General features: G+C 37.9%; 1 protein-coding gene across 1 annotated transcript in view; it reads right to left on the bottom strand.

Moving 5' to 3' along the window:
* Nucleotides 1-23,912, bottom strand: part of ROBO2 (roundabout guidance receptor 2) — a 436,228-nt gene that overhangs the window by 105,340 nt on the left and 306,976 nt on the right. Inside the window, exons 6-7 of the mRNA XM_053933903.1 lie at nucleotides 13,681-13,808; nucleotides 10,444-10,455 (exon numbers count right to left, since the gene is read on the bottom strand). Coding sequence (XP_053789878.1) covers nucleotides 10,444-10,455; nucleotides 13,681-13,808 — 140 coding nt within the window. The remainder of the gene's footprint in view (nucleotides 1-10,443; nucleotides 10,456-13,680; nucleotides 13,809-23,912) is intronic.

Genomic DNA, 23,912 nt, shown 5'->3' with positions numbered 1-23,912 from the left:
GCAACAACAGTGTTGTATGTATCAGACTATTACTTTCTACTATTTCAGATGTAACATAAACTGGATTGGAGGAAGCAGAGTGGAAAACCTCTTGCTTAACTGACATTTGAAAGTCAAAGACAGTGGCTCTAAAATGAAATATATTGCTTAGATTCTAGCAGACTAGCCAAAAATATGGGGAAAAAAAGAACAATTAAGATTACAGACACAATATACTTCTATTGAAACTTCCTTTCTTTTTTTTTTTTTTTTTTGAGAAATTTAAATAGTACACAGTAAATTAGATATGATTTTTGGCAAATTATGCTTTGATACTGCATTCAGCAAGCGCTGGCTTCAATCAATGTCACACTAGAGCTCTGTTATGCTAATAGATGATATGGAAATCAGATGGTTGAACATGAATAGAAAGCACAGGCCATGTACAAGGGGGCTTTGAGATGAGGGGATGGGGGGACCCTAAGGTTAATCACATCATGTTCAGAGCTGTTTTTACAGCACAGAACAGTATTTGACTGCAGGAACTAAAATGGAGATAGAAAAGCATGAGCAGTAGTGAGAATTAGTTATGTTGTTCAAAATGAGAAGAGTGCATTCCATTGCATTCTTTCAGAATGTTGGTAGTTTATGAATGTCTGAATGGATATTTTATGCTGTTAATAAATGTATATGAAGGAAGACCCTGCTCTGATGTTAAAAAGCTTTAAAAAAAAAAACAAAAAAATTGCTGCATATTATTTCAAAGGGATTTCTCAACTATACTCCAATCTTAATAGTTAGCAGAATCTCTAATCTGATAGGATGGATTTCATGCATTTCTTCTTAGTACTGCTGCTGAATACTAAAGGTTACTCTGAGTCAACAGCAGCTGATAAAGCTGCTGATGCAGAAAAGCTTGACTGAGACAGAAAGTTCATCCCTTGTAGGTGAACTCTGGTCATCTGATAAGAAATGTGGCAGAAGACTTGGAAGGGGAGGGGAAATTTAATATATAAAAATGTGAATTCATAGCAAAAAAGTACATTGATCTCATATCAGGTACTAACAACATTCTTTTTCCAATGACAGTTTTCTCAACTGGCCTTGTGATTTGGAGTTGACATGGAATTCAATGATTCTACAGGAATTATATTATCGTAACTTGCTCACAGTACCTTCCCCAGACCAAATGCCCTTGGGTTCATATATTATATTGGTGATTTTAACTAAAAGTAGATATTGTAACAAGTTTTTTTCTAATATTTCTACTGCAAGAGACAGGATCAATGAATGAAAGCAAACTGTAGGACGTTCAACAAGGCCAAGTGCTGGGTCCTGTATTTGACTCACAACAACCCCAGACTGTGCTACAGATTTAGGGAAGAGTAGCTGGAAATCCTCCTAGAAGGAAAAGACCTGGGAGTGCTGGGTGACAGTGACAGAACAGGAGCCAGCTGTGCCCACGTGGCCAAGAAGGCCAATGGCACCTGGCCTGGATCAGCAGTGGTGTGGCAGCAGGACCAGGGCAGTGATTGTCCCCTGTGCACTGGTGAGGCCAAACCTCAATCCTGTGTTCAGTTTTGGGCCCCTCAGTGCAAGAAGGACATTGAGGTGTAGCAGTGTGCCCAGAGAAGGGCAACAGAGCTGGGGAACAGTCTGGAGCACAAGTCTGGTGAGGAGCAGCTGAGGGAAGTGGAGGTGTTTAGCCTGGAGAAAAGGAGGCTTGGGGAGATCTTGCTTTCTACAGCTCCCTGACAGGAGGGAGTAGCCAGGTGGGGTTCAGTCTCTTTTCCCAGGTAAGAAATGATAGGCCTAGAGGAAATGGCCGCCAGTCGTGCTAGAGGAGGTTTAGATTGGATTTTAGGAAAAATTTCTTCACCAAAAAGACTTGCAAGCAGGCTGTCCAGGGAGGTGGTGGAATCACTGTCCCTGGAAGTACTTGAAAGATCTTGAAGGTCTTTTCAAACTGAAACAATTCTATTATTCTACCAGGGAATATGAGAATTTATTCAAACCTCACTAAAGCTGGTAGAAATTCTCCTTTTGGCTTATGTGGACTTTGGATCAAATCCATTGGAAAAAAAAAAAAGTATTACAGGAAATGAGTGACAGCAACAAATTTCAAGGGCTTAAATTACAGATTTGACAACCTTTAATTACAACTAATTTCAATTGATAGTGAACTGCACATGAAATTCATCATGGAGATTACTTAGGCAAGCTAAAGTGATAAAGATGAGGGCTTCATTTTAAACTGGAATTGTTTATCATCCATCAGTATATTCCTGTGACTGGTTCAAAGGGGGCAAGGGGAAAGATGCTGACTTGTAAATATTCTAAGCAAAATTCAGATAATGGTAGGGGAAAAGGCTCTGAGGAACAAGTAGAAACACACTGGCTAGTAAAGTATCAAGATTCTCTAATACTCAGTTCTGCATTGTACATTTGCAGCAATCAATTAATTTCATTTGAACAATCAAGGTTACACCTGGTACAATTCTCAGCCGCTCTGTCTGCAGCTAAGAGAGTCAGCTGGCTGACAAGATAATGTTGCCTTCCCCAAACTGCTTTTTTACTTTGGAATACCCATCAAATCTTATTTTGCAAAGACTTGGAGCTGGTATCTCAGTGCTTATCTCAAATCCTTACTGCAGTGACAATATTCATGTGGCACTCTCAGCTGCCTTTGATACACATGGATATTTTAAGAGATCGAACTCAATTCCACTCTTACAAGTACAAATCAAGACTTGCCTCTAAGACATTTACACAGAGGACAGGAGAAGCCCACAGAGCTCGTTCTAAAGTAATATGTATTTTCAAAAGGGAGGTAACCCTTGACACCATCTATGGAATAGAACTACTTATCTGTAGGATTGCTTTGCTGGTTCCTGATACCAGCTAAGACAATTGAAGGCTGCACAGGAACTCTTTAAAGAAAAAAATTGATCCTCTACCTTTCTGTGTCATTGGTTAAATTTGTCTGGAGGATATTGGAATTTTAGATGGTTTTTATACAAATACAAAATAACATTGTAAGATCCTATTTATACACCTTGCAACGATGTTTAACATGAACTGCCAAGAAATGCAGATACAAAAGTCTATAAATTTTGAAAATCTTTTGCAAGGACACTATTGCTGATGGAGTAAATAGAAGAAAACAAAACAGGTTCAGCCTCAAACTCCAGAAACCTGGGCTGATTCAGCAGCTCTTCCCTCAAAAGTTCAGATCATCTTAATGGGTACTGAAAGTGATGTGTGGTTGTTAGGACACAAAGTTATTAGTGCATTATTAGCTGTGACTAATGATAAATCAAGGGTGTAGCCTCTGACACAGGAGCCATTACAGAAAACAGAGAGGATGACAGCTTAGGCCTATTACTAAATCAGATCTTTCTTATCAAGGATAAACTAATGGAAGCTAAGGATAATAATTCTCTTTAAAGAGAAAAGATATCTCAATCTTATGGTGTGCTCCAATGATTAGGTGTGCTCACACACAGGGAAGGCAGTAACTTTTTAGCACATGAGTTACAACTGAGTTACATGGAAAATGAGTCTCCTCTCTTATTCTGCCATTGCCTAGGCTGTAAGAGAGCAGTAGCCTTTGAAACAGATGCATAAATCTCATTTGGTAGATGATTTTTGTTTTGGTTTGTTGGTTTTTTTTTTAACTATATCTTCTTGCTTGTCCATTTATAGTGCTCTCTGTCTTTCATGATTTCTTCTTCAGGTGAATAGTTCTGGCACAAAAATGAAGAATGGGTAGATTGTGGGGATAACAAGAGATTTATGAAGCCCTTTGCTATACCCATTATTTTTAAAATCACATGTGTGCAGGGGGTGCTTGGTTTGGAGTCTTCTGGAAAGCAGGTTCCCATAACCTAGGGAAGCATGCATAATCCATTGCTTGGATGCCACCTTTAACACTGACACTGCTTCAGAACTAGTTCTGTAATAGTTCTCATGTGTCCTGCAACAACAGGTCAAATACACAAAGGCAGAAGCACATGGCACAAGTGGGAAGAACTTTTGGCAGGTTGAAGGAGAGGAAAGACTGGGGAAGAAGAATCAGAGCAAGGGAGAGGGAGCACAGGGAATTATTACCAGGGAGCAGAGGGAATTATTACCAGTGTCCTTCACACTGCTGCTGTCTCATGGAAACTGAGAAACTCCTTTTGTTTTGGTTTGTTGCTGTTTTCAGATGAACCATGTGTAAACACAGCATTGTGAAAAGAGCACACTTTGATCATTTGAGAATGTTAAACCTTCTTTCATACTAATTGTTCTAATATTCAATTTAAATTCAGGTTCTGAATTTCACATATAACAACATTTTTATACTTCAGTTGCTCTGAAACACTGAAGCAGATAATCTCTTAAAGCATGGAAGCATAAGCATTTTTTCCTTCTTTGCAAGAGGTGAAAGAAGTCTAGAGAATCAATAAACAAAAACTGCTAGCTGTCCTAAATATTTTGATACACAGAATCTCTCTTTTATCCCTGGATGACCTGAAAGAATGAAGTGGGATAAATCTGCATGCAGGAAAAAAAAAAAATTGTTCTTCATTCTTCCCCAGGACTAATGTCAATAAAAAAAATACACTGAGAATAACTACTAAAAAAATTTCAAGTCTGCCTCCTACATAGCCAAAAAGAAAGGCATCTACTTTCCACTCCCTCATCCCATTTTCCAGTGCTCTGAATTTAGCAGTGGCACTTTTCCTGGGTTCCTCCTCCTCCTCTTTGTTTTACAGTGCATTTAAATATTTAGTTTAAATATCAGGCTTAATTTCATCCTAGCATTAGACTGTAGCCTATTCTCATTTAGTCATACATCTCTGTTTTATTATACCTTGTCCAATCACTTTTAAGTCCAATGCTCTTTTAAGCAGCCCTGGAATTTTAGAGATGCTGCTGAAAAATCCCATCTAGAAAGTTTTTCATTTAGTTTTGGTGCACAAAAAGAAAGGGAGCATTGGTTCTCTCTGTCCAATAACTCCCATTACTCAGGACTTTCTCTACTTTAAACAATACTTTGTAATTTTTTGCTTTTTCCCAAGTGCCTGAGATTCAGGATATACCTTTTACTCAGATCACATAGAAAAGATGTGCTTTTCTAGAATCTTAGCACTTTAGCCTGCTTGGTTACATAAACTGTACCCTTAGGGGATGGCTTGTGCTGCTCTTACTTTCTGTGAGTTTACCAAACAAAACAAATTATGCCAACAAAAAGACACGTAATATGCCTTGATTCCTCTTTTAAGGGGAGATAGCAGGATGGTTTGTTGGCAATATGTTAAAAAAGGAGTCCTTGCTGATCACAGTCCTTGCTGACAGAGTAGAATTTCATCAAAATAATGAGTGCAATCTGGTTAGTTCCTTCAAAGAGACATGAATTCACATGCTGCAGAGAAGAGCTAAGGAGATGATGAGAAGGGTAAAGAGCCCAGATAGACTCACAGGCTACATCTATAGTGAGAAAGGTGACAAGTTCCTGGTTTGTTTACCCTTGAGAATAAAGAAGGCTGAGATGAGATACTTTACTCAATTTGGGACACTTAAACCAAGAGAGGAAAAAGGAGAGAGGAAGAAAAATGACTACTTATTCTGACTGACAATGTTAACATTCAAGGAATAGGACACACAGTAGTTTTGCTGTTGAGTAACACTGAGATCACATCCAAGCTGTAAATTGGCTGGCAGCAATAAGAGCAAAGAAAGTAAAGGAAAAAGTGAATAGATTAATGTATTGATTTCCACGAGGAAAGGTAACCAATTACTCCTTTTACTGAAAGGAAGGGAAAAGCTTGGGGAGAGTAACACATCAGCAGAATTTTTTTTATACAATAATCTTCAAAGACTTATGGATATACTCAGAACTCAGAAGCTAAAGAAATAAGAAAACGATTCCCACTGATTTGAGCATGCTTTGAGAAACTTTGAAAGTTAAAAAATAAAAGTTATGCATTAAACTTCTTGAAACTTCCCCAAGCTAAAGCTCAGCAATTAAAAGAAAATTAAAATAATGGGACTCTTGATCACTTCCTGTACTTCTTTTGCACTGCAGGCAAAGCAGATATGCTAAGGACTTCAAGAATTTTAGAGTGGTATTTACAGGCTACAACAAATTGTAACAAGTCAGCTCCATATTTTAATCTCTTACTGGTATACAAAGCAATCAGAATTTCATTCTACAGCAACCTTTTATCTTTAAATCTGAAGAATTTCTGACTTTTTAAAAAATAATGATGTCTTACTCTTTCATTTAACAAGTCCAAAAAGCCCAATGTCCACTGTTGTCCTTACCCTCTCCTGAAAATTTCTGTAAGTGGTACCAGACAGGCAAGATAGCACATTTTGATATAAATTTGAGATTTCTGCCACTGAAAGATGGCATTGTAGCACCATCTTATCTCTCCCATCACACACCGATCCACATTACTGATATTTTATAAATCTTCAGTGTCTCAAGTGAAGGTGGTATGTTCATGAATGTAATAAAAATAAAAGCATTCACTGTATATACACTTTCCCTGCAAGAGTCAGAATAAAGAAGAATAAAGAGAATTCTTTCTCATTTACTAATCTGAACCATCTGAGCAATATCACAAAACCTAATACACCTTTCTATAAAATGCAGCCCTTTTTATTGTTTTTCATGCTGCACCACTCTTAACAGACCATTAAGTCATGCCAGGCTGATTTATGTCATGAAAACTTCCCAGTGCAGATTGAAATGCATCATACAGTCATATTGCACTTAAATGCCAATAAGACTATTGCATTTAACTAATAGGAATTCATGGCAGGTATCTTAGCTGTCTCCTCACCATCATGACAGAGAAGTTCAATTTTTGTACTCGGTTTCCCTTTAGTCCCTTAGCTAATTTCAAACACTTCACTTCTATCCTGGTGGCAAAAGTATCCAGGAATTTGCTGCAAGTCTCTTTTTGGGAAGATGAGCCACAGCACATGACAAAAAACCTAAGTAAACTTGACTTACTGCAAAGCAACTGACATGGAAAGAACTCCGTTTTCATTTGGACTTGGTTGAAATTAATTTGAAAACTGAGTAGTACTGAGTAGTACTCTGTCATCTGAATGACTTTTTGTATTATTAATAAATACACACTGCACTCCAAGATCTTCATAGATATTCCATTTGAAAGTACTCCAGCTCAAAGCAGTACAGCAACTGCCTTTGAAAAGAGGGTCAGTGTTACTGAAACTTTCGGGCTTTTCCCAACTATTGTGCTTCTTTCAGCAGCTATGCTCTTGCCCAACTGCCATATGAAATACAGCAGAATGCAAAAATGAGAAAATTCTAACTTGCTCATCTGGAAAATCTACCTAATCAGTGAAATAACTACAGAAATGGTCTAAATAGGGATAAATATCTTGTTTCCTAAACCCATCTGCTGTAAATCCTATCAGAAATCTTTCCAAAAGGTTATAAATAATCTATTTTAGAAACAGGCAACACATTTATTCCTAGCAGCAAATTCAAACATGATGAGTAATCTGGCACAGAGCTTTTAAATTCACCAGCTGCCACCCACCTCAGGCAGCATCATACCTCATTTTATTTGTGTAGTATGAACCATTTGTTAATAAGTGTTTGAACCCAAGATGGTCATTGGTAATCCCACTCCTGAATTTTCCACTCAAGCTGAAATTAAAATAAAAATATCACACCTAACAGAGTACAAATATTTGAAATAGGCAAAAACTGACTGGAAAACGAAAATGATTCTGTTTGCAACAAGAAGTACAAATCTAAATCATTAAAAATATATTTGTCTACTCTTCATTGGAAAAAAAAAATGTTTGATCTTGTTTAAAACCTAATAAAGGCAAAACATGTCTGCTTTGAATTGGAGACAGTGATGGAAGACAGAAGTATCTAGATAATTCTCTGGTGTCATAAAAAATATAAACTTTGAAGTACTCCCCTGCATGTTAACATATACATAAATATACAAATATACTCCTGTTAAAATGTCATCCTCCTGGAAAGCTGTGAGCTAATTACACAAAATATGGTTTTCTTTAGCTTCCTTTAGGTAAGGAAAGGTATTTTTGCTCTGCATTCCACTTAAATTCCTGAACAAAAAAATGCTACAAGATTTGACTCACTGTGCTTGCTAAATGACGATTTTAGCAGAAGACTACTTGGGTTTCTTAGTGGAGAGGGAAGCTACTTTGTTTTGACTTTAAACTAAAAAAAAAAAAAAAAAAAAAAACAACCAGGATGGGTAGCCACCTTCTTTGAATAGAATTGAATGAAATAGAGCAGTGAACTGCACACATTAATTTTATTTCAGGTAGTTAAGCAAAAAAAACAATACAGGTACACACAATCACTGTCTTTCTACAGGTACAGGATCAGATAAAAGTGATTGACTCTGATCTGCTAATACACAGCAATCCCCACATACACTTCTATGGGAGTTCTATGTCAAACATCTTCAGGGTTAGACTTATTTATTCAACAATCCTTTCACAAGTCACAAAGATAATCACTAAATTAAATAATTTGATAGGGACCATATGCCCATATATTAATTTTTTCAAGATAACCATTCTAATTTCAGTTTCCTAAATAAATTCTGTAGAAGAATAAATTCTTTGTCACACTTGTTCTCTTTCAACAAAATAAAACCGCCTAGGCAGGGAAAATGTCCAATTGACCACTGCACGATGACACAATCATATACCTGGACATAAAGTAACTTGAGACCAAGACCTGCTATATAAGCTTTGGAGATGGAATCAGGGATGACTCAATGGCCTGAAAAATTTTTAAAAAGAATAGTACTGTGAAATGAGACACTATCAACACTGCTGAAATCTATCATTTTCTTGTGAATCTCCAGTCATTTATTTTATGTAGTTTCACAGAGCTTGAAACAGTCTCCACTTTATGATTTTTTTTCCTTGCCTGTCTTTTAAGAGTCAGCAAAGTAAAAAAAAATGTATTGCTTGCTCTACAAACAAAATACTTTTAATCTTGTGGCATTTCTTAGTAAATGAAGAAGCACACTAAATTCATGCCACACTTCCTAAGCACAGTAAAATTTTCTCCTGAGTTTACTGCAGTTTTACACTTCTGCAACTCCTGGGAAAGAATTCCTTGAGAATGAGCCTAATGCCAAAATAATACAGTAGTGATTTGAGTTTAAAGCTTGCTATCAAAATCCTAAATGGAGAAGGATAAATTTCTATTCTGCACAGGGAATTCTCCAGGTGTGGATAAGCCATGCTGTGACTGTGGAGGTATTTGGCTTGGTTCCATGGATGTTAGTTCATGCAAGTTAAAAAGATGGGATCGCCCTAGTTCTGGAAACAGAGGCCTAACCTGGATTTTATCTTTAAATTGCTCCAATCTTTCTTCCTCCAAACTTAGAACAGTGAAGAGCTGAGATGAATTCAAACTCAAAAACTTTAGTCAAATACATATCTAACAGAAGTTTTGACTAAGTAAATAAAGACCAACCCCCTCATCAATCTCCATAAACACCAGTACTGACATTTTACACTAATCCAAAAAAATCTGAGTTACAATATTATTATTCTGAAAGATACATTTAAATACAAACTACAAATATCAGAGGAGCAATGCAGCTCATTAAACTAAATCCATGTAGGCACAGAGTAAATATTCATGAAAGAAAATTGAATCGTACGTTTGTAGTATTTCTGAACACCAGAAGTGAATTTCAGCTACTGACAGTTGCAAATTTTCCATTATCCTCAGTAAGATTTTTATGCATTTAGAGAATTTTGAAGGCACAAGAAATAATAAAAATTTCAGTGGGTAATTAAAACCTAGAGGTTGTCTTCCTCACGACTTGTTATTCAAAACAGCCTGCATCCTATACAGTGCACTCCACACTGCACTCCAAGATGACCCAAGGGCAGAAACCAGTGATGAAGTTCCACAGCAAGCACAGAAATCTACTCCATCCCCTCTTCAATTTCAGGACTTCTTCATTTCAGAACTCTTTGAATGATACGATACAAGAAAGACGGGACATGCAAAGCCTGTGCTTTTACTGCTGTGCAGGAAAAGCAGGATGAGCTGATTGTTTAGGGCCTGGGAGAAGCTTACCAAAGTCAACACAACCCTTTCTATTGATCTCAGTGGCTTTTACACCAGGCCCAAAACCAGACCAATAAAAGCATCTAAATGAGTGACTGTGGCTCGGTACTGGCACACCCACCCCGTTTCACCGACCGGTACTTGTTGGTGATTTGGCAAACGTGCTCGTACATGACACAGTAGGAAATACAACATTTGGAAATAGCACTTTGGCAGACAAAACCACTTGCCTGGTGTTAGACAGGTACAACTATTAAGCGCTGGCTGCTTATTCCAGCCAGTGAAATGCTGTTGCAAATGAAAGATGAAGCACTGCATGAAGCCATGCTAAAATGGATAGAAGGATGGTTACTTACCAACGGGGCGAGCTGTTGACATTACAATGGTGTAGTGAGAACATAAAAAGGAAATTAAAAAAAGAAAAGAATATCTGTCAGAATGCATGACGTGTAATGTTACTTTCCACTATGGATACAACCATGATTGCTAACCCCTCAAATGGCAGCCTAAGTCAGATGTTCACTGCTGTTATTGTGCCACTATCATCCCATTTACTTGAGCATAGCATCTGAACAAGCTGACTGGAACCATTCTCTGAGAAACATTTTTATTATCTTCGCATGCCATCATCAAGTATCATTGTTAATGCCTGATAAAAGAAAAATTGCATTGCATTAGCACAAACTTTTAGATCCCAATGAACACATCAATTTAAGTCTCACACTGCCTAATGTCATGGAAGGCATTTGCTTTCTGAGTCAAATACCAAATGAATTTTAAGCATGATCAGTCAGTACAGCAGTAAGGGCTACAGAAAGCCCAGGACAGTTTTTCTCATTCAATAATGGGCATGAAAGCTTACAGCACAGTGCTTTTTCATCACTGACAGTGCTGATGAAAATATAACAAATGGGCTGAAATAGCCACAGGGACTTCAAACCAGAACCTCCCAAATCACTGCTTAGGTAACTTCTACTTCCTAAAAAAATTGCTGTTAAATGATTGACAGGTTAATACTGTTTCAGAGATTGAAAGTTGCCGCTGCAACAAGTGATTTCTTCGTTATAGAACAGTCCTTCATTATACTTGTGCTGGGGAAGAGAGCTGTCAGTCCCTCTGCTAATAAAATACAGACATCTCTTTCAGAAGAGCTGAAAATTTGGACATAAAATTGACTCCAGGTTGCATCTGTGTAGGCAAAGTTTCCCTTATTTTATCAGCAGCAATAATTACACATTTCTGAGCAATGGCACCTTTTTTTTTTTTTTTAAGAAGATTACCAGCCCTGTGTGCTTATGGGCAGGCTAGGGTCAAATGTAAGACACGCAAATTCAGAGGTAACAGGGCTTGCGAGGGTCTTCTTAGTTCTCAACCTTTCCATGGCTCTGTCCCCATTTCATTTAACTATGTCTAGTCTGCTGCCATTCTCACCCATCATCTGTTGGAGCACTTTTTGGCTTCCAGTATTATGGACATATTCCTTCTTCTGCAGAAAGATGAGGTGTAAGAGTGATATGCATCTTTCCAAGAGAGAACATGGAGTCTGAGCCACAACTCTGATTCTGCTGTTGTTTGTGACAGTTTAATGCAATTTTCCTGACTGCATCCCCATCCTCTCTGGTTTAGGAAGATGGAGCTGTGAATGAGGGAGCTAAGGATTACATGGTTGTTTGTCAGGTGTGCAGATGGAACTACATGACACCTGCAAGGTCCAAGACAAGCTCAAAGTAAATTCTGAAACGCTAAGTGGTTTTGCTCCTTTACATGACATGGTAAAATCAGTGTCAGACAACACTGCTAATTAAGAATTCAGAATTAAAGTTTTCTTTAATTAAGAAGTCCATTGTTCATCATCCCTTTAAAGTCAATGGGAGATTTCCCAATCTTATGTTTTCACAAAACTCTGAGTAATAGCTTTGTTACTCTGAATTTTTTCGTTTTTCTCATTTTCTGTTATACCCTGAACATGTAGTATGTTCCTAATATCATGGTTTCCTTTGTATTGAATAAACATTATGTATTTGACTGTAAATGACAAACCCAGTGGGAAAAATACACAAGATAATGAAAACATGCTTTTACTGAGGGAAGAATTGATTAAATTACACATTTCCTTGAGTTTTTTCCCTTTAATTTCACTGGGTTCAAGTTCCAGTGATTTCAAAGGATTTTTTTGCTGGGTTCTAGCTATTGTTTACATGAAAAGTCAAGGTAGCATATCCAAAAGGCTTGTTCCAGTAATGTGCACAGTGGATACAGTTCTAGGAGTGTTTAAAGGCCAGGGAATTGGTTACCAGAATTACTGTGCACTCTGATTCTGCCTGTGACAAAGGAACAGAGTGAGATTGTTTCTGGGAGTTGGCAGTGGTGACTCATTTTCCCATATTACAAAAGGGAAGAACAATCTCTTACACACCTATTTCTTCAACTTAAAATGGGAAGAGCCATATTGTCACTTAGAGTCTAAAGTGATGACTGAGGTAATACTTCAACAGATTATCACAATGCTGTCTTTTCTTTGTTACATCTCTCCCCCTACAAAGACACTCAGTGGCTTTTTTTTTTTCCCTTTGAATTCAGCAAATTAAACTGAACTGTGTCCATGCATTAAATGGATGGAAATGGAAGCTGGCCTCTTGGGTCAGTTGACCCCAGTTCTAATAAAGCAATCCATTGAGACTTTGAACATTTGATTTAATGTGTATGAAAAGAGGAGGACAGATAAAGCTAAAAATGTTTTTATTAACCTTTCACAGCTCTACTGAAAACCATCAGCATGCACCACTAAACTGTGAAATAGTGTCTGCCTGATATCCATTGTGCCAAATTGCTGCTTATCTTTTGGAATGAAGTAATAACTATTATATTCTATTTACTCAAACAGAAATATTAGCTTACAAACTTTTTCTCTCCCTATAATATTTAGCATGTCTATATGTACTGTCACGAAAGATATTTTGGCAACTCATTATTCCACTAGCCATAAAACCTCCTTACCAAATCAAAGAGCAGCACATAAACAGTGAGTGAATACTAGAGACCACAAATATTTTAGGAGAGAACAATAAGTCTTTACCTTGTAATTCTTATAAAATTTAATTAGGATTTTCTCTTTCCTTTGGCTGTGGTTTATTTTTTGGATAAAGGGTAGTGGTAGACAGCTTAATTATGGCAGAGCTAATCCCATAATAATATTATCTGTATTATGTTTGTCATTAATAAATATAGTTACTCTACTCATACTTCTTAGAGAAAGAAACGTGACTAATAGCCTGAGCTGATGGCTCACATATTCATGTCTATGCCCAAGGTTATGTAGTGCTTGCTTATGCATATATGCATCTGCTCTTCAATAAAAACACACTGGAGCAGGACTTTAACTGCATGGGGATCTTATCCCACTGAAATCAATTAAAATTTTGCATGAGATATCAACAGGACCAGGATTTCACCCATGCTGTAAATCAGTGGGTGAAATCCCCATGGCAAAGGGTGTGTGGGACCCAAAGAAGAGCAGGGAGGGATGGGGTCCATCCCATCAGAAAGCAATTATCCGTGTAGGACACGGGCCCTGCCTCTGCAGGAGCACTCACCTCGCACGGTGAGCGTAGCAGAGGCTTCCACTTTCCCAACTCGATTCTCGGCGATGCAGGTGTAGGTTCCTTCATCCGTGCTCATGGCTTTCTTAATGCGCAGGGTGTAGTCGTCTTTGATGTCATACCTGCGTCACAGCAAAAGAGTGAAATCTCTTTTTGTGGGTGAAATCTCTTTTGTGGGTAACGGACAGAAGCTATCACCTGGAAAACGCCAGTCTGAATCTATTTTGGAGCCAACTTTGGAAGATAAATTATCATCCAGCATTAGATAATTCCATGAAGCATTAATCTCCGTGACATTTTTATTGCACTCTGCATTAGTTAGAAACTTTACATAAAATTAGTATTGCTATGTTCAGTATTAGGGCTTTATTAATAATATCACTCACTTTGTCCTTGATCTAGAGCAGTAACATAAAATTAAGGTATCAGACATCAGTTATCAATACATGACAGGTCAGGTTTATCGTGCCTTTAACTGCGTGAGCTACACGTTTTACCTTTTGCTGATCTGGAAATTTCCTTTTATATACAGTTTTCCCCTACAGCAGCAATCCCTTAGGGAATGGTAAGCATGTTGGTAGGATCTCATACTACCCAATTGCAAACAATAAAAAATATACTCAGGCTCTGGAAGGTGACATTTATTGAAGAGGCACATTAAAGCAGATTTATCAATTTCACAGAAATACAACAAAACAATTCAATAAGGGTGGACAATGACATCTTCTCTTTCTTAAAAGAAAATAGAAACAATTCAGTTGTGTTTTGTCCATTTCTTTGTTTCTACTGTTGAAAAAATTCTAAAGCTTTAAGTTTTACACATGAGGATGCATAAAACTAACTTAATGCAACATACTCCATCCAATATGTAGTGAACACTTATTCTCAAGGCATTTAGACTGATTATACCCAGAAAAATATTTTCAGCTAAATTGTTATTATCCTGCAGAAGTCATGCTTAACAAACTTTTTAGGCTCTAATCCAAAGCTCATTAAAGTCAGCAGGAGACTTCATGTTGTATAAAATATCTTTGGTTGCCAAATCAGGAAAACCCTGGTTATCAGCATAGATACTTTACCCTTTAAATACTATTTTGTCAAATTATTTTCAACAACATCTCTTCTTGATATGATACATTAAGTCACCTTGAATCTAGACTTGGCTTCAGATTCACATGTATCAATGAAATAAGAACACTAAACTAAAGACGGATCTAGACTTCAGGAAGTGTCAATACTATTTCTCACTGTATACACAGTCATGACATAATTTTAGAAGGACTCATTTACTTTCTTTTTGTTATGCAGGAAAGGCCTTATAGACTTGTAGAGGAAACACATTGAAATCATATGAAAAGCACCAAATGTTTGGATAAATAAGGACACAATGCAACAAGTCAGAGGAATGTTGTCAGGCTCTATGAGCATTTTTACATCCTTTGGGAACATGAAACATAACGTTTTTGTGTACATAACATCTATTGCTATTGGTTCCTTTAGTATAGGTTTGTAGAGAGAGCACCATGTGCTAACCGACTTCAAAGCATCTTAACTCAAAGATCCCATATGGTGAAACATTTAAATTTCTATTAGGTCTGACTAAAGCTCACAACGTCAATTAGAGCATTCCTAGCAATTCCAAGAACAAAGAGCAGTCAAGAAATCTTTTCACATTCACCACAAAACAACTTCTTTCTATATTCAGTAGGTCCATTCTATCAATTAGCAAGAAATAATTTAATAAAGATGAATTTGAGGTTAACCATTCTGTTAGAGTTAACATAAACACATATAATTCCCATTTCCTTGGGAGTTACATTTAACTGAATGTATACGCAGTACCTCAGATTTAACTGATTAATAGGAGATATGCCAAGGGGAAGAATAAGTAAATAGATGTCATGGCAAACTTTAGAAACTTGTAAGGATAATTTTTTTTGCCAGCATAGTGCCATTGGTAGTGGTGAGGGGGCATGTAGTTATGATGTTAGAGAACTTAATATGCACCTTCTGGAGAGCTACACATCTATTACAACTACATTCAACAGCCACATGCAGCTAAAGAACATTTCCTCTAGACTGCTCACAAATTATGTCATTTTGCATGCTGTGCTGCATTAGTCAATGGCAAATAAAAATCACTGTTTTCATAAGACAGAAAGGGCAAATTGCCCCCCTTAAAAATCTCAAGAATATGACAACATTATCCTACAACGATGGAGCAGTTATTTGTCTTTGGTGATTGCAGAGTTGCAGGCGAGAGCGAATGCTTATTTTCTTGACATGAGGCCAGCTCTAGGAGACTGAAAATATAAATTTGTATTCAGCTCCTGTATGATGATGAAACTAAGATCAGTTGTAATATAAATAAGACTTGGACATCAGAATCAGGGCTATAAAGCTGGGCAACAATTAGCCATCTATGTAATTGATTTTTTTTTTTCTTAATACAACAGATAACATCCCTGTGATTCACTTAATGCTGCCGAAAGCAAAACAGCCAGGCAGCAGGACTGTATCTGAGAGAGGGGCTGCCTGAACTAGGATGCAGGCAGGCTGGGACAGGGAGCTCCAGCATGCTGTGGGCTGCAGCTGACTCACTCTGCTTCCTGTCACGGATGTGCTGGTGCCGGCATGCCAGCCAGCTGCCTCCGAGGCTCCGGCAGCCTTTATCCCTGCACCTGCCAATCGTGCACATTGTGCCAAGGCTGCTGGGCGGAGGAGCCAGCTGCATGGCATGCCAGGACGCAGGGTGGTGGCTACAGCCATCATCTCCCACTTGGGTCACCAAACAGAGGGTGGCGTAAACATGTCACTGTCATGGTCCAGTTAACAATTACTTCAAGGACAGGTTCATCTCTACCAGTCTGCTTCTCCAACAGGCCATACTTTTGGACCACCCTGACAGAACATTGCCATCTAGCAATTAGATTCATACATGGATGGACCCGTGGGGTGTTAGAACCATCTGCTGTCCTGCAGTAGTGATATGCCGCCCATCAGTCATCTGTTCCACTAGCACTGTCCCCAGAAGTCACCACAGTTCAGTGAAGAGCTTTGGCAGATGAAGCAGACAGGAAGGAGAAAGGAGGGAAACTGGCTTTTAGCCTGACCCTCAGCAGCACAAAGTAACAAGGTGTGGAGACTGAACATCTTTTGAATTTCTCAAGCATCAACCTGCTCAGCCTTGAACAATGCGTTGTCTCCTCTCTGTCCTACAGCCTCAAATCCCCATAGCAAGAGGTTTTCACCTCCTTTTCTGTGGAAGTTCACTCTCATCCTCATCTGGATTAGTGCTTCTGAACACTTGGGAATGAGGATCAGGGTCCTCTCTGCTAATACCAATCACTGAGAGTGTTTACCAGGCTCCTGGATTGACAATGGAATGGCAGAAAACCAAGGTGCAGTGGTTAAATTGCTCCTTAATGTTGCCAGAACATGAAGAAGGCCATGCCTTCAAAATATGTGCAGTGTCAAGAAACAACTTGTGACATATTGCCCAAATATTGCTGACTCCTAACCAATTAATGCAGCATTGAGCTAAAACCACAGGGCGTCAGACATCAGTTTCATGTGTTTATGGACATCTAATTGATTTTAAGTGTTTCTCTTTGTTAAACATTCAGAGTTGCTTAACCTTTCGGATCAGCTTAGACTTCAGCCATCAGACTGAGCTGGGAGAGGTCTTTTAAACAGTCTGTCAGTCTGTGCCAGATACAAACCAGCCACTTTTGGGTACCACGTTACATAATTTCTGTTCTGCAAGTAATAGAGCCGGTCTGCCTTTAATTAAGCGAAAAGGAAGCGGCTGGCAGGGGACTGGCAAGGAAAAAAGAAAGAGAGAAACAAGAGGCACATGAGAAAACACTGCTGGTGAGGAAATTCTAATAGAAATTGGGTGATTTTGAGTGAAATCTGGCAGTCTCTGGCACATATGAATGCATTCATTGTTGCTAGTTCTGATTAATGACAGTTGTACAATAGTGTGCTGACAGTCACTGCCATACAGACACAATTTTTTTTTGATATGAAACACTGCTGAAAATGCAACCCAATCAGATTTGGCCCCTGAACAACATGTGCTATCATCACTGTACTGTGAATTGAGATTGATTGGTAACCAGCTGTGACAAAGTGGGAAAAAGAGCCTTGTCTTTTTCAAGAAAAGAAAAGAAGAAAAATAAAAAACTGAATTGTGTCAAAACCATTACCATCTGCTCAGCCAAATAGCAAATAAAACAAAACACATTAACTATTTTTAAGTATCACAAATTAATGTACTGAGGTTGAATTCATGTGTTAACTTAAGCATCTAAGAATAAACTTGAATTGAACTGGTTTTGTCACAGTTGAAATTTTTTCCCCACATTTGGAAGTGTATCTGTTCATACTCAGCCATCAATCTTCCTCATGATTATCAAATAATAAAATAGAGACAGAAAAAGTTACTGAAGTTCGAGATATTTAACAAAAATATTTGGGTTTTTTTGCATTTGATATAAATTTTCCACAGTGCTTCACAGAACCCCTGGTTTCCACATTTTCAAAAATGTGCATGCAGCTATGCATAAAAAAAATGCACCTCTTTCGTTTTTAACATGCACAGATAGCAAAAATGTATCAGCAGCTGGAGTAATTTCATTCCTAAATATCCAAGCAGCTTAACTGGTAATACAAGGATTGCGGTGTACTTAGTGCTTTAGTGGTGTACTTTAAACTTCACAGAATGCTCTGCTGAACTCAAGAAACCCAACTCAAAAAGTCTTATTTCTTGCTAAAGGGATATTGCAAGAGGAAAAAATCACATCTAAACTGTTACAGACTGTTAAAAAATTTGCATTAATTTTTATCCAGGTATATATTTTAATCTAGAACATTCTTGTAAATAAAACATATTAAATAATAAATTGGAATCTTTGTAAGTACACATTGCAGGCTTGCCTTTTTTTTTTTAAGAGATGGCACAAAAATGACTTTGCTGTATTTTCTTTTGCCTGTTTGCCAAACTATTTTGCAGAACATGCACAAAGCTTCAAGATTGCTCACAACATCGATGATTAGGGAGCCCAAATAGAGAGATGCTACTGGCCAAAACCAGGGTAAACAGGAGGTAGTTAAGGAGGCTTAAGCTTCTGTCTCCACTTTGGTTTTGTGGTGCTGGCACTTCAGCTCCCAGCACAGTGCCACAGCTTTTCACTGGCTCCTGCATCCCTGTGCCAGATGGAGGGAGCCAGAGGGAAGGTGCAGTGAGATGGGAAGTGTGAGCTGTTACCTGCTTCAGGCTTGTGTGATCCAGCAGCAGAAGGGAGAGCCTCCATGCCCACTGGCAATGCATATCTGACACAAGCTGAGTTATTTTCACTTCTATCCCATGAAAGAAGAAAGCCCAAATGTATATGGGTGACAACTTTCTGGGGAAAGATGTAGGAGTGTCAGGTTTTCTTTCTCTAGCAAAACCTGATTCAGTGACAGTTATGGATATATTTGTGTGCACTGGTCTCAAATTACTCTGTTGTGCCTCTGAAATCAAAAGCTGCTTTTTGCTGGGTGACTCTAAGACACTGCTTACAGCCATGATAAACTGAGCTAACCAGGGAGCTATCTCCAAGGTGCTGACAGGATGGCTACTCCTCACATCTACATGTCCAGATACCCATTTATTTTTTAGCTCTGCCATTCATGCCAGAGAAAGGTAGAAGACAATGTTATATTACTTTGAATTTCTTTGTGTGATGCATGTTTGTGAGCTGTCATATAAAAGAGGAAAAGAGCTGTGTGACACAGGCTGCTGTTCACTATTGTGATTTTTCTTCAATTATGCTGACTGAGGTCCTGCTTTAGTCCAAAACCTCTTATGGGATGTGATCAGCAGATTATTTCTATCTGATAGAGTAGTCACACTCAATTGCAATAATATAAAACAGAAACCCACACTGCACTGTGTTTTAAAGCAAGACATTCAATAAAATGGTCTAAGTCTCATAAAATATATGTACAGCTGTTACAGTTACTGGGCCAACATTGGGAAACCATACCTTTTTCCAAGGAAAAAGTGTTTTCCAAATTATCTGGAAGCATTACACTCCACAGCACTGCTCTTACATGCAAACAGACAGGTGTGACTGCACATAAAAATGCATAGTCTCTTACAGAATCAGGAGCCATGTGCTCAGAAGAGAACCAAGAAAACAAATTGAGACTGGGTTTTGATTCTCTTTGAAATAATTTGGAAACAAACAACAGTTAAGAACAAAACATATGTCTGGAAATCAGTGATTCAGTAAATCCTATCTAAACTTATGCAGAGATCCTTTACATCTCTGTTTGCACATGGAAGTGTACTCATAGGGAATTACCACATGATAATTACTCAAAATGGGCTTCTAACTTGATTTTAGTTCCAGACAAAGCTCCAAATTTCAGAAACTGGAGCTTTGGTGGAAGTGTGATCTAAGAGACCTTGTCATCACTTGGCATGGAGACCTATCCTCCCATCACCAGGAGTAGTCCTTTTCCTCACAGATGAGACACATTTGTCAGGCAGATTTATATTATTAATGCCTATGTCATATATTCATCCCTCAGAAAAGTACCCTTGATGCTCAGAGTTATCTGGTTTTGTCCATTTCAGCTTTTGAAAAAATGAAATGTTACTATATGGACTGGAACAAAGTAAGAAGATTTGAGACCAGACTGGCAGCATGCACCCACTAAACTTGGCTTGATGCATTTTTTTAACATGAACACACAGATCATGAGTAGTTTGAGATAAACTAAATTTGCATTTGCCTGTTTATTATTATTTGCCTAAAGCACATGAGAAATTACTATAAACTTGTCAGAGAAATGAAATATTTCCTAATCTGTATTTTGAATCAGTAACCAACCTTGAAGTGGCAATTAAAGATGAAGTCATGTTAATGTTGTAATGAAAAGTGCCTTCAATTGAGCCAGAAGTCATATTCTTAAAAAGTACATTTTGCTAGTTAAGCAATTATCAACATAGAACTTACAGATAGGAACTTGAAATAATTTTTAGGCTTAAAATTTTACCATTAAAGTGTTTTCACTGACAGTGTAGGTTAATTTGTTTTTAACTCCGATGACAAGTTTTGTATCCCATGAAGAGATGGAATGTGTTAAAGGAGAAGAAATCCCTGCAGGCCAGATATTCCAGTAGCATCAGTGGTTAGAGCTCTTGAATCTTACTCCCACTTGAATATAACTAAGAGCTTCCTCTTCCCTGTTTTCCTGAGGCTTTCATGGAAAAAAACATGCACAGTTAATGATCTTTGCTTTTTAATTCTATGATTTTAATGGTTAATAAACTGATAATAGAAAGAAGGCTACCTTAATATTTATAAAATTTATAAATACGGTATACAAACCATGTGATTACTAAGCTTTTATGTAGTCACTTTGCTTTTTTTGACACTAAAGAAATATTCAAGCACTAGTAGAAGTATTTTGAATGAAATTCTACATAAAATTTCACTGTGTCCTCTTCCTGCAAGACTATCTTTTACTGCAGCCTTCTGTGAGTGGAAAATTCAGATAAACCCATGTTTGAGGCTACTCCAACTGGCATTAAATTTTGTTTCTGAACTCTTCTAGTGACTTCATTAATGCTCTGAAATTTAACTATTTTAGGCTGCAGAATAAGAAAGAATAAAAAGAAATAACAACATTCTTCTGTGACAATACTGTTTCTAGTGCACTGTCAGTGATCACTTCATAGATCACCAATAGTTCACACAGCATAAAGAGAAAACATGCAGGCAGGAGTGCTAGTTGACACAATTCCTTTATGGCTGCTGTCCATGGAGTTGTAAAGCTATTTTTCCAACCTTGACCCTTATGTAAGCAACTGGAGAGTATTTTCATGAATCTGCAAACAGACTGGCTGAAACAATAGCTCTTCTTCAGCTCTGTGGTGAGAACTGACACTTAACATGAAGCCAATTTAAATGTCAACGTTATTAACTGTTTCTCTGCTGATCAGTCTAGCAGAGCCCCGCATCTACCACTTTTGCTCACAGCATTTAATACTTCAGACAAATGGAATGGCAGGCAACTCCTGGGTTAGACTATAAACCCCTGGGGTAACTGTGGGATGATGCAATTATAGGACTTTACTCAATGTCAAGTTTTGAGGGATTTAAAACGTAAAAAAATGCTGTCATTTAGACATTCACTTGGGCATGTACTCCTCATACAACTGTAAGGAATACATTTCCACTTGCAGAGTAGGAAGGGTTCAGTGACAGGCAAAATAGCAATCAGAGAAAAGGGATACTCAACCAAAAGTGCTACAGGAGGGGGCAGCCCACCATCACTGGGGTACATCATCTTGATGTTACATATACAAAAATTAACCAACCCCTGCATCCATTTTACCTCTCATCACTTCTCTATCTCTGAATGGTATCTCTGATTTTACAGAAGTTTCTTCAAATGGTTCAATATAACAGCTGAAAAGATGCTTAAGCTGCACTTGGCTGAGATCTGCCAGTGCTCACTTGTGCCCCACAGACTCTGCAAGCTACAGAGCAGCTCTCTCTGTGCCAGACATCTACAACAACATCCTCTGCAAACCGCCTCTCCTGCCTCCAGATGTATGTAAGGATACAAATGCCATACTAAACCTCTTTCTTTCACTGTCTCTTTTTGACAAGCTATTAAGAACATCCAATCTTGCTCCTCATAAAGGGACTAATCTCTCCTTAATGCTTTAGCTTAAGGAAAAAAAGATGAGCATGCAAATCATACAGGATCTAACCAGAGATGACAAATAGTACATGTGATATAGCTAATATGAAAAACATCCTTTTCCCCCAACCCTTCATTTAAAACTGCTAATTGTTATTAATTGCAATAGAAATTTGCTGATGTAACCAAAGATTATATTCATTACACTACTAAAACACACTCTTTATTCTAATTAATTTTCAATACACATTAGACTGCATTTTGTTACAATCTGCACAGATATTAACTCAAAGAAAGCACACAGTGCTGTAGTGTTATTAACTCATATTTCATTGAAAGGTCATTCTCCCCTTGGTTGTATCTAGAGGGGGCTGGAGTTAAATACCTCAGTATCCTATCCACAGAATATAAATGAAATTATGGAGCACCACTGTTTATTCTTAAAAATTACTGTCTCTCTTGCTTACAGAGCCTTATCTTATGGTCAGGATGTGGTGGGTATGTGCAAGGTGCCCACTAAATCTCTCATGAGAGAGCAACAGCCCTGCAGACATCAAGGTCAGTGAAGAAGGAGGGGAGGAGGAACTCCAGGCACAGAAGCAAACTCCTCTCCCTGAAGAAGAAGTAGTGGCAAAGACGAGGTGTGATGAACTGACCACAAGCCCCTTTCCCTGCCAAGGAAAAAAGTGGGGGGAGAGTGTTTTTAAGATTTGGTCCTATTTCTCATTATCCTTTTCTGATTAGACTGACAATAAATTGAACTCATTTTTTTCCAGGTTGAGTCTGTTTTGCCCATGACACTAACTGATGAGTGATCTCTCCCCATTCTTATCTTGAACCATAAGCCTTTCATTATATTTTCTGCCCCCTGTCCAGCTGGGAAGGGAAAAACAGAAAGGCTTTGGGGCACACTTAACATTCAGCCAGGGTTAATCCATCACAATGGAGAAATAAAAATGCAAAACTTCTCAGGCTATCAGGCTCTTTTTGGATCTCCTCTTAAAAAATCCAGCTTTTCTTAGTTCATTAGGTTTGCTGTCAGTTGTGTTTAAATCCATTTCAAAGATTTGCATCTGGAAGACAGTGAGATATTTTTAAAATGTTGTGTTATGTGCCTAGTTTTGGACTCACAAGAAGCCATGGAGGAAAGCAGAGAAATTATAGGTGTGCTTTTTCATTAAGCTCTATCAGAAGTGTGACAGACAGCATTTCTGCCCAGACTATGCATATGCATTAAAAAAAGCAGCCAGTTTTAAAAACATAGCAAAACTAACACCTACACAGGCTTGTGCTGTTGCAGCTAACACACATCTTAGAATACATTAACTCTGTGCTTTAAGAATACTTATTCCCAAATAATTTTTAATGAACATTCCTAGTATCCAGCAAATTAGAAACCTTACTGTGCTGTTCATGATTTTCACTGCTGCGTGTTACTGCTCGGTTTCATTTAATAACCTACAATCTCTTAGCAATATACCTTGTGTAAACTACACACCACTTTCCTTCTGAAACAT

This window comes from Vidua chalybeata, chromosome 2 (genome assembly GCF_026979565.1).
Source record: "Vidua chalybeata isolate OUT-0048 chromosome 2, bVidCha1 merged haplotype, whole genome shotgun sequence".
Taxonomy (NCBI): domain Eukaryota; kingdom Metazoa; phylum Chordata; class Aves; order Passeriformes; family Viduidae; genus Vidua; species Vidua chalybeata.
Note: the sequence above shows the minus strand (reverse complement) of the source record. Positions and strands in the feature narration are given on the sequence as shown.